Below are 12199 nucleotides of genomic sequence, written 5' to 3' on the forward strand. Positions count from 1 at the left end.
TCCGCAAAGACCTTAAAAGCGCAATCCTAATTCCTAAAGCGTTAGAGATAGGGTGTTGAACGAGCGTAACCGAACCGACCGAGCATCTTAAAGTCAAGCGCGAGTGTTGAAAGGATATTAAAAAGGACCTTAAAGCGCGGTCCTAAAGCGACAGAAATAGCGGTGTAAACAGGGGTGTGACGAGTTTAATTCGAAAGCGTGCATTTTAATGTTTAAATTTATTTAATTATTTTAATAAATTTAAATTTTTATTTATTTATTTGTTAAATTAAATTTAAACAAATTTTTTTTATTAAACTTGAATATTATTAAATATAAAATAATAATTTAAATTTAGTTAAATTAGTTAACAATCAAATTCAAAAAAAAAACTCTTATTAAGTGAATTTGATTGAGTATCAAAATATTTTTCATCTTAGTAAGAAATGTGTGTAAATCCCGTCAACCACGTCGCCTAACTTTATCCATTCCCTCCATGGCAAGAAAGTCAATACATTACCATCATTGTTTAGCTTTTTCAACTGCTCAGTTACTTTTCCTACTCCTCTGGTGTCCTGTTCTTCATCAATGAAGTGAACCATACAAGAATAATACTCCCAAAAATATTAAAAAAAAAAAAACCTGCTTCAACTGAGCTTTCTCATATTTGTTACTTTTGCTTTACTGATTACTTCCACTGTCCTTTGTTTTTACGCATCATTAAGACATGATCAGTCTGAAGTCATGGTGGATTGGAAGCGTATTATTCCTTCTTCTTTTATCATTATTAGTTCCAGGAACTTTTGGTTGGGGAAAAGACGGCCATCATGTTATCTGTGAAATTGCCCAGGTAAATTATGTGTCATTCTTTCTTTCTTTATAATCTCTCAGAGAAATTAAAAATTCAGTCTTTACAACCAATTCATTGCCTTATTCTTGGTAAAATTTTATGTTTGTTTTAAGTTAAGGCTTAGCAGAAATGCTGTTGGAGTTCTAATTCTAGTCCCACTTCTGTATTATGTGAAGCTTAAATGGGCTTTTGATGTTTCTGTGTTTTCCCCAAGTAAATCAATTCTTGATACTTTTATGACTTGCTTACTAATTGAATCAAGCAAATTGTTAATCTGGTTATGAAGCTGGTTAAAGTGAGTTAAACTTACTCTTGTTAGAGTTGAAGTCTAGGATTAACTGATTTCATATCAAGACATTGTAAGAAGTACTCTGGTTATATTTTCATTGACCAAAAAATTCTCTGATTCCAGCTAGCAATATACAATGCCAAAAACAAAGGGTTTACTGTAGATAAAAGATGCTTTTCTTTTTGCCTGGGCAGACTGGTACTTGTGTTGATTCTTGGTTAAGTAGAGGGATTTGAGGATGGTACATGGAAGTACTCTGGTTGTGCCCAGATATGATGTCGATGATGGTCATATTAGTGATAAGAATAACTGATAGTATATCTTAGGTAACCTCCCCTCAGCACTTTGATAGGAAATGCTTTATATGCATCAGGGATATCTTTCAGAAGATGCTCTGGTAGGGGTGAAACAATTGCTTCCAGATTATGCAGAAGGAGAACTTTCTGCTATTTGCTTCTGGGCGGATGAGATTAGGTGGCATTATCACTGGAGCAGGCCTTTGCATTATGTTGACACGCCTGACTTTAGGTGTAACTACCAGTACTGCAGTAAGTTACAGTGTCTGCTTGTTTTCCCTTAGTCTATACTGTATTGTTCTATTTGGCATGAAACTACAAAACTAAGATAATGCACCAATGCCCCCCTACTTCTAGTTCTTGGATGTGATAACTGCAATCGCTTGGTAATTGCCATAGTTTCAATCTGTCTCTGCTAGCAATAGTAATCATTTATCTATTTTACTATTGTTGCCTGCCAATTCTGTGATGCTTTTATGTCTGTAGGCGGAGGATGTTTGCCTGACATAGTACTTTGAACATGCAAGGTGAACTAATTGGTGAGAGCTTACTACTGGGAGTATGCTATTATACTTTCAGTTCTAAGGCTCTGACCTTTAATAAAGTTCAAATCCTGTAAGCCTATTTTCAGCTGCCGACAGATAGAGGATGTCCCATACTCTTAAAGCATGAAATCTGTTACTAGTTGCTAGTATTTCTGGAAATTGGCACTTGACCATGCATTCTTCTTGAGGTTTCTGGCTTGGTTTTGCCAAAGATGAAACATTGCGGCGTATTCCTTCTTGCTACGTGTAAAACATTTCGAAACAAATATTCACATTCCCTTGATGTATAACTTCATCAACATGTTTGGATTTCTGCATATCATAGCTATTCACGTTTATTTAGCAATTCTTGTAATTCAATTGAATGTGACAACTCCTTGATAACCAAAATCTCTTTTTTCCATTTTTTTCCATTACGTGTACTTCTTGTAGGAATTGTGCATCTAACTTTCATTACCTCACCTGTAGACAACAAGGCTGACTCCCTTTCTACTTTTTGAAGGAGACTGCCATGATTCTGCTGGTCATAAAGACATGTGTGTCACTGGTGCAATATACAACTACACTAAGCAACTAACATCCAGTTTAGATGTTCCAGATTCTGAAATTAAATGTAAGTTTACACTTCTAACATGTTTATGGCATGATTTTTTATAAGGAATCTAAGTTAATATTCTCCCTGTAACAGACAACTTGACAGAGGCGCTCATGTTTTTGTCACATTTCATTGGTGATGTCCACCAGGTTAGCTTAATCTTCTACCACTCTCGGAAAATTTTGATCAACTGCTTCTTGTATTGTAGTCTGGGAAGGCTTTGGCCATAAACAAGTACTGTATATCGTAATGTATTTGGCATGGTTCTCATATGTGTAAATTGCTTACAACTGCTATCTCAAGGGTGCTAATATTTCAAAGGGTACTCATAACCAATTACTTTTTAGTAATACCATGCTTGGCCTCTGTCAGTGTCTCCCCAATAGTGAGAGAATATGTGGTAGCGAGAAGTACCTTGTTTGTGGTTTTTTGGTTTTATAGGCACTTTAATTGTACTGCAAAAATTGGAGGTCCATATTTGGAAGTTATCTCTTGTTTCGTAGACTGATGCCAATTTTTAGGAGATGTGCAGAATCGAGCTACAGCTCATTCATGGGTTATGTACTGCTAATAAATACATGACTGCAAAGTTGCAGTCACGTTGTTATGCTGCATCTTTGCAACAAGCAAGCTTTATTGTTGTATTTTATCATCTTTGGAATAATAGGCCTCATGAGGTGGATGGAAGTAATTTGGAGCCCTTTTAGTTAGGGATCAAAGGGTGCAAGAATAATATATTTCTGATCAATTTGACATAGGGATTCTAATTTCCAATAGTTACAGGAATGTGTTTAGTAGTCTGCATCTTAAGCTGTACCATGTTATTCTCTTTTAGATTGTGTAACTAAGTCATTCCTGCAAAGTATTGAGCATGATTTTCTTTTTACAGTTCGATTTTATTTCACAGGTTGCACAAATAAAATAGAATGACAATCAATTAAGCTTTGTCTGACAAATTTAACATGCATGACAGCCTCTCCATGTGGGATTTATTGGAGATGAAGGTGGAAACACAATAACTGTTCGCTGGTACCGGAGAAAGACAAATTTGCACCATGTAGGTCCTTAACCAAAACTATTTGGACTAAAGTCTCATTCAATTCTTCTTTGATTGTCACTTTTTTATCACGAGTACCATGAACGAATCATATAAACCAAATGTGGCTCTACCAACGTCTGGTTTTGAACTTCATGAATATTGCTGGAAAAATATACAAGGTAGCTACTGTGGTAAAGTGCAGAATTCATTCTGATGAAATTAATCATTTGCCACTTTCGACATGTGACTAGTCTAGGAAGATGCCCACAAAACACTGTTCCTTTTAAAAATATTAGAATTAGTTGTTGATTAATGCCTACTTGCTTTATGTTGCCTCCTCTGCTTTCAGGTATGGGATACTATGATCATTGAATCTGCTTTAAAGACCTATTATAACTCCGATCTTACAACTATGATTCAAGCAATTCAACAAAATATCACAGTATGTTCTCTTTGTCCTTTTCTACCTTCACTGCTTGAGTAGTTTCATGCACTATGACAAGGCTATTGAAATTCAGAGGGACTACATCATGCATAATCCATTATTACAGACAGTCATGTGCTACAGAAATTGAAGTAGAAAAAAACATCGACATTTCAGTTGGTATTCTCTTCTATAGTCCTTGCTGAATATGTGGATAATTGTGCTCATTCATTCTAGGAGAAAAACCAGATTGTCTTATATAATGAAAAATGAAATCTTTTCATGATATTCTTACACAGAAGCTCACCTTGGAATGGAGAGCTAATCCTGACATAATAATGTTACCGTCTCGTTGTCCCATATTCTTCTCCTGTTTTGAAATTCTGTCCACATCATGCTCTTTATTGTAACACAGTGTATCTGTTTGATTAAATTTGCAAGGAACTAATTTGTGCTGTGCGGGGAAGTAAGCATTTCTTGATTGCAAAACACTGCCTGGACTGTTTTCTGTCACAATCTATACACATTACTATCTGTTTATCCTTTTTCTTTACCTGTAACAGAATGAGGATATCTCATCGTGGGAGAATTGCAATGGCACAGTTTGTCCAGATCCGTGAGCACTTCTTTCAGTCACTCCTATCAGTTTTTGTGTTTGTCATGCTCAAGATGCATGCTTTTATATTTATAAATGTCCAATTACGTTGCGATGCTTGATTCCATTTTATGTGCTTCACAAACCTGCATGTCATTTGGCACCAAATTAGTGTTCCCATGGCTGTTCTGTTTCCATATGGGCAATAAAATTTAAGGAGGTCATATTAAGTTTGGCTTTTGAACATGGATTAAGCTGGTAAAGATGCTGTCAGGTAATGCATATCTGCTTCAGCTTGGGGACTCTAGTGGTTAAAGTTGAGGTCTAACATTTTGCATTACAAAGCTCATCTTCTGCATAGCCGAGTTTAGATGATAAATGTTTTATCAGCTATACCATTATAACTCCCTAGTGATCTAAATTGTAGTTAGCACTGTGTTTCAGGTATGCTTCTGAAAGTGTAAATCTCGCATGCAAGTTTGCCTACAGAAATGCTACACCAGGAAGCACTCTAGGAGGTGGTACTCCTTTCCCTTTATTTCAAAGTGAATCCATTTGGATGCACACATCTATTTCTTTTTAGCGATCAGTGAAGCCTTTTGTCTTTTTTAACGAGGAAGGCGCAGACAAAGTAAGAAACTACCTCTAGAAGGCTTTTTCCAGGAACTTTCTCCTGTGAGGCTGGATTATTTCTTCTGAAGTAGCGTTTTAAACAAATGTTTTTAGTTCGATTAGATTAAACGAATCCTATATGATATATGAATTTTGTCTTCCATATCTAATTTTGTTTACTATTGGTCTTATTATAGATGATTACTTTATTTCTCGGTTGCCTGTTGTGGAGAAGAGACTGGCTCAAAGTGGCATCCGTTTGGCTGCTGTTCTCAATCGTATCTTCTCTTCAAATCTACCAATTGCGAAAGAGTGAAAGAAAAAGTTAGGATATGATAGAACATAATGGTTCAGCAGTTGGGGAATACTAGCCCTGTTATGTAAAATTCAAATCTGCAACTTAAGTAAACCAAGTGTCCTTACCTATTGTATATTAGTACAAAACTTGCTGACTCTATTTTCTGTATCGTTATGTTGATAGGGTTTTTCTAATGGATGCCTATGGGCACCTGTTAATGTACCTAATATTCACTTAACCTATTATATATATATTAATAATTATGAGTAAATTTTATATATACTGACAGTGTATATACTATCACCATTGGATGTATGACATATGTGCGAAAGTTGAATTTCAAATTCAAATTTTACATAGTTGTCATTCATTCAATACTGACGGTGTATACACTGTTAGTGTAAGAAAGATTAGTCCTAATAACTATTACCCTCCCTTAAATTTATGTACTTTTTCTATTTAATCTGATCTACCCTTGGATTTTTGTACTTTTGCATCATTAAATCACCTTATGGATTTCATCTGTATTTGTAGAAAGGAATTGTTCAATTTCCCGCTTAGATTTCGAGCCTGTTCGCATTTGCATTATTGTTTTCTTCTTCGAATTGAGATTTTTATTCAACTAAACATCTTATCTTTCCGTAAAACAATGAAAACCTTTTAAATAATGTGCTATGGTATGTTATCATGGAGCATTCGTCGTCAATACATGTATTTCCCGTCCAACTTATATTACATAATTACACACACAGAAATATTATACCTTTGAATTTGAACACTTTTTCTGTAATATTTACACTTTTGCCAAAAAAATTAACTCCAGGTCCTCTCATGACAAGTGTCTTTCGAGCACACTTGTTTGCCAAACTCCCTTATTATCATTTATGTTTTCATTTTAGAATAGATTTTGGGTATAGATATTTTGTTTCCAAGCTTGAATGTAAAGATTATTGATGTTCAAGTTCTACAAAAAAAAAATAAATAAATAAACAAAAGACTGGCCCAAAAAAATGTTAAATAGAAAAAGAAATTTTATTAAACGGATTAGTTCTTGATTTTTTTGCCTCATCATCTGATATCCTATTTTCCAAGTCATTACCTTCCTTGACGAATTGCCTTTCTTTGCGACAAAGGTCTCCAACAAAAATGTAAACTTGAGTTTTTTGTTTTTGTCACTCAAACAGATTGGTCTGAATGCTCCTTAGGACTTACCTACTTTGTCCTCATTGACTAATCACAAAATTATGGTTCCTAATTCTTCCATGTCATCAAAGATGCTTTCAGATTATTACATCGCAACGATATACTTTTGTCAGAAGTATGTAAATCAATAATTTGCAGATATGCTTCTGCAAACAATGTGGTTTCTTCTGGTTGATCAATTCTGAGAATATTGCCATTCTATCAACAGCAGCTTCTCTGATTATTTTAAATAGCCTGCAAATCAGCGTGTTAAATAATCAATCTGGTCGAAATGTGGCTGCGTTTCTTGGCCGAATTTTTGCCTTGCACCCAACAACTGCAAACTAATTGAGTAAAGAACATCGAAAAGGCCTCCCTAATGATATCAGTTTCCCTCACGTCAAGAAGTGATCAACTACCTAATTAACAACCATGATTCCTTCTGAAGTCAACTTTTTCATAAAGCCAATCAGACCAGGGTTCCTTTCACGTTCTTCTTGATGTTTGAGATGCCTGGAATATGCTCATCTTGCTTCTAATGAAAATCAACATGCAATTCTCATTAGAATATTGTAAAGTTTTTCTTGCACTCAATGACAGGTCCCTTAATTAGTAATATAATTTGACAGAAGGGAGCTGATCACATGGAATTATATATAGAACTAAGCTGTCTTGGTTGGTCTTTCTTTCTGCTTTCGATTTCACAAAACAAGCTGAACATCCGTCAAAATGACAACTTCCAAAATCTTGTCGACATTGTCTTCAGTACTGGTCATTTTCTTTCTTTCCAATTCTTTCAATCCAAATCCTGGTGTTCGAGCATGGAGCAAAGAGGGTCATATCATGACATGCCAAATTGCACAGGTAAAGTAAATTTTGAAGCTCCAAGCCCTTTACATGGAAAGCAGATGAACTAAGAAGTTCTGAGTAGAAATTATGTGTAGGGTCATTTATTTTCATTGGTTAATCGTATTATACAGGATGAATATAGTGAAAATAATTTCGATTGTAACATTTATCTCCTCTGAGAACAGGATCTCCTGGAACCTGATGCAGCCCATGCGGTCAAAATGTTGTTGCCCGACTATGTTAACGGGGACTTGTCAGCCCTGTGTGTATGGCCAGATCAAGTAAGGCACTGGCACAAGTATAGGTGGACGAGCCCACTTCACTTCATTGACACCCCTGATAATGCCTGCAACTTTGATTATGAAAGTAAGCATAATTTTATGGTACTTCTTGAAATTGAATGACCAAAATAACGTCACTTACATTGTAACCATGATTTGGCCTGAAAGGGGACTGTCATGATCAACATGGAGTTGAGGATATGTGTGTTGCTGGTGCCATCCAGAATTTCACTACTCAGCTTTCACATTACCGCCATGGATCTTCTGATCGACGACGTAAGATTCCAAGCCAAATCTTAAGCAATTCTGCCCCTTCAGGGATGCTATTACCTGCACGCTCTGAATTTTTGTCTTTCAATCATCACAGATAATATGACAGAGGCCCTATTATTTCTTTCACACTTTATGGGAGATATACATCAGGTACAGCGTCTGATCGAAAAATTTATCTCTCTCTCGTTCGATTAGTTTAGTGTCATGTTGCCACTGTATTTGATAGTCGTGAATTTCTGATGCAATTTATTGCTTCTGTTTCATTTTACTCTCTCAGCCAATGCATGTAGGCTTTACAAGTGATGAAGGAGGAAACACCATAAATTTGCGCTGGTTCAGGCACAAATCCAATCTGCACCATGTGAGTATTGACATCGATCTAACCTATCATGAAATCACAAATTTGGGAGATAACTGTCACGTATTATTGACATCTATGCATATAGGTCTGGGACAGAGAGATTATTCTTACGGCTGCTGCAGATTACTACGGGAAGGAAATCGACCTCCTTGAGCAAGACATAGAAAGTAACTTTACAGATGTAAGTATATAAACAAACTGGATTGTATCCTACTTGTAACACATATTTTGGGTGCTTGGTTAACATATTGAGCATGGCTTTTCTTGCCTGTTAAATTCATAGTCTTTAGGGCCACTTTTTCCATTAACTAAATATGTAGATTCCTTCATGGAACAGGGAATCTGGTCTGACGATCTTGACTCCTGGAGGGACTGCAGCGATCTCCATACCTGTGTAACCAAGTGAGCTTTCTCTCTGAATCTCTTTTAGGCAAGCCAAGAAATTGATCCAGTGAGAAGAAGGCACTCTGCTTCTATTCTCTGGTGCCAAAATTTAGACGTAGGCTTTAATTGTTGACGGATGTTTTTCCTTATAAACACAGGTATGCAGCAGAAAGTATCAATATTGCTTGCAAATGGGGTTACAAGGGAGTTGAGGCTGGAGAGACTCTCTCTGGTATTACAAATAATTTGATCCTCCAATAATCCAAAACTTAAGTTCCATTTCATCTGTTGTTATTGCTTGTTAAGCCAAAAGAATAATGCTTTGGATTCTTTGATTACAGACGATTACTTCAACTCCAGACTGCCCCTGGTGATGAAACGAATAGCTCAGGGTGGAGTTCGATTGGCCATGTTCCTCAATCGAGCTTTTGGCCGTTCTCAAGATGATTTCCTTGCAGCAACTTGATTGTGTTGGTTCCATTTTGAACCAACTGCTAGATTTAATTTGACCAAAGATGCATCTGCACAGCCTGCCTTCGTAGAATCCGTAGTCATCAGAATATGAAACTGATCAGTTAATATTTGTGCTTGCTTATAACTGGCGAAATTTAGATAGGACAAACAATAACGTTGTCTGAAAGCATCGGCAATGAACAACAATTCGTTCATGACCTTAAATTATGAAAAGCTAGATGTAATCTTGGAAGATACTTTACAGAATAAAGTTCCTGTTCAAAATTGAGATAAACATTTACTATGTCGAAAATTTTCAAATCTCCCTCTGTCTCCTTTTCATTTGATCTCATAGATGAGGAGATTTAAATTACATTTAGCTCTACATAATTAAGTTCCTATTCAAAATTGAGATAAACATTTACTTTGGATGCATTTGATAAACTGAAACCTGAAATCAAAAGTTTGAATCCATTAAATTATTAAATTGTTAACTACTAAATCTGATACATTGGAGTGTATATCATGTTAAAGACATAGCTTATCCCTTATTTTAGGAAATAAATTTTGTCTAAAAAATTCTGTGCAACTTAATGAATTTACATGTTCAATTTATTGTTATCAAACAGGTCTGAACTTATTAAAATCTGAATTTATCAAGCCTAAATGCTGAATTAGATTAGTAAACAGTTGATATGTTGAAAATTTCTAATTTCTTGGACATTTTCCCGTCTATGGCATCTAAAAATGCCGCCTGATATGTGGCTTCAAATCCTCTATCTATTTTTCTTGCCTAATCTACACGGCTTCTTATCAAACAAACTTATAACCTAACTGCCAAATTTAAAGAAAGCTTTTCATGTGACTATGCACAAGCATAAACGCTTCGCCATTTTTCTGTAACTAGTATAAGACAAAATCAAGAAACTAATTAACTATTAGAAGCCATCATCATGAAATCCGTACCTTCAAGTCTTTACCTATTTTTTTGTCCAGTTTTTTTTTTTTTACAAGGGAATCGCAACCATTACCCGAGAGTGCGCATTGGGTAAATTCTGTCCCGTGTAATAGCCCGTCAATCACATGAAGGGGTAAGACGCACTAGACAAATCCTGTGCGATGGATAGACATCCCAGGAGAGTTTTGTCCAAATTTTGAAATCCCTTGTTTATCATTCTCCTACATACATATAAAAATAAAAATAAAAAAATCAATCCCACAATAAAAGAAAGATGCAGTTGACACCATATATTGATTCTCCTTCTACATTCTTTTACGCCCTGCTTCTAGTTTGAGAAGTCTAATTGGAAGATAAAAAGGATGCTTAAGCACTTCTGACAAACAACCAAATACATTTTGGGCAAACAATGATTAATTAGAAGAAAAATCTGTTTTTTCACCAAAGGCAAAAGGGATTGCAAATTCCCCTAATCCCTTTTACCTTCAGATGAAAACGATCAGCAGTCTGATTAAATTCACAATTTTACTGAATCACGTAGTTGAAGAAAAGAAAAAAATTTTATTACACTTTTAATTCAGAACTGCAATGAAATTGGATATCTGCCACACTGGAAATTCTTCACCGATTAATTCGTTTGGGCCAAACTCATAGGAATAGACCTTATTCCTAACATTTGGGGACAGTTTGGGTCATTAGATGTTGCCGAAGGTCATCCATTAGCCCAATCAGTAAATAAAATGAGAAATTTCTTTAGAGATCAATTTGTTTGGACCCAATTTTAGAAGCTCGACAAAAGATCAATGTGACGTTGCCGACTAAGATTAATGGTGTTGAAAATGACTTAAAGATTTCAGACCAGAAAGCACACTATATGTGTGCGTGTTCATGTGCGCGCGCAAGAGTGTAATATACTATATTAATTTATGAAAATATCTTAATTGCCAATAGGGGTCTCAAGTCTGAATTTGTACAAGTTTTAAGGTGAAGTTGTCGAAACGTTTCATGCAATAGCCAAAAAAAAATACAAAAATCAAAAACGTTTGGAGACCTGAATCGTTTATCAGACAGCGAGACCTGGCTCGTCCTGTCAATTCTTCGGTACATAATAAAGAGTTTAGTTATAGCGTCGATTTTGATTATGCAGAAAATTAATAATTAGTAAATAAAAAAGGTTAAACTCTTGGTATTAGTGACGTCACATAGAAAGTACACCTGTTTATTACCGTGTTGGTTGAACGAGATCGTAGCGGAAGCTGCAAGCAATTGCTCCCAATCGTCAGTGATTAAATCACCATCCTAACAAACTTATTAGAAAGAGAATGCAATCACAAAAGCCGGGATTTCCTCCTAGATGTCTGGGACTGGTACCAAACGTGATATTCAACTATGGGCCCGTCGAAACGTTTTTCCTACCGAGTATTTCATTTTGACACGTTGAGACTTTGCTGGTATTGAACCAAAGATTTTCCGCTCATTCAAATTGCTCATTTTTTTAATACCAAAGACGGAATACTTTTGAGCTGTCATCACGTTTTCTACTAGTCTTCTTTCATTAGTGCTGGTACTAGTCAAGAAAATCTCGCAACTGGCCCTATTCTCTCCTTGCAAGTTACAATAAACACACTATAGAAAAATTTATGCACAAAAAGATTCTGAGAATATTCTGGGGATGGTAAAATCCAATCTTGACCAGTAATTCCTCTTTGCTGACACCAAGACCCTGAACACCTATGAGGAAACATAATTTTGAACCTAAATTAGAGTGGTCAAAAGTGTTTTTATAAAAAATTACAGAGATTTCGTAGAGTGAAATTAGAGGTGTACATTAATCAAATTACTCGATTCAAACACGCGAATTCATCGGTCAAAGACTTGATTGGAATTCATTTCGAATTATTTGATAACATAATCGAGTCGAGTTCAAGTTGATTAA

The 12199-nt window shown here is 35.6% G+C and overlaps 2 protein-coding genes across 2 annotated transcripts; both read left to right on the plus strand.

The window, feature by feature from the left end:
* Positions 1-521: 521 nt before the first annotated feature.
* LOC113761190 (endonuclease 4-like) lies at positions 522-5751 on the plus strand. The gene is made up of 9 exons (XM_027304059.1): positions 522-829; positions 1492-1666; positions 2462-2572; positions 2648-2703; positions 3528-3611; positions 3943-4035; positions 4581-4633; positions 5057-5130; positions 5422-5751. Exons 1-9 carry the CDS (start codon positions 707-709, stop codon positions 5538-5540), a joined length of 888 nt encoding a protein of 295 aa, XP_027159860.1. The 5' UTR covers positions 522-706; the 3' UTR covers positions 5541-5751.
* Positions 5752-7415: 1664 nt separating this feature from the next.
* LOC113763530 (endonuclease 1) lies at positions 7416-9562 on the plus strand. Its single transcript, XM_027307362.1, has 9 exons — positions 7416-7568; positions 7739-7919; positions 8003-8110; positions 8202-8257; positions 8385-8468; positions 8554-8649; positions 8806-8870; positions 9011-9084; positions 9194-9562. Exons 1-9 carry the CDS (start codon positions 7434-7436, stop codon positions 9316-9318), a joined length of 924 nt encoding a protein of 307 aa, XP_027163163.1. The 5' UTR covers positions 7416-7433; the 3' UTR covers positions 9319-9562.
* Positions 9563-12199: the final 2637 nt, after the last annotated feature.

This window comes from Coffea eugenioides, chromosome 2, assembly GCF_003713205.1.
Source record: "Coffea eugenioides isolate CCC68of chromosome 2, Ceug_1.0, whole genome shotgun sequence".
Classification (NCBI taxonomy): Eukaryota; Viridiplantae; Streptophyta; class Magnoliopsida; order Gentianales; family Rubiaceae; genus Coffea; species Coffea eugenioides.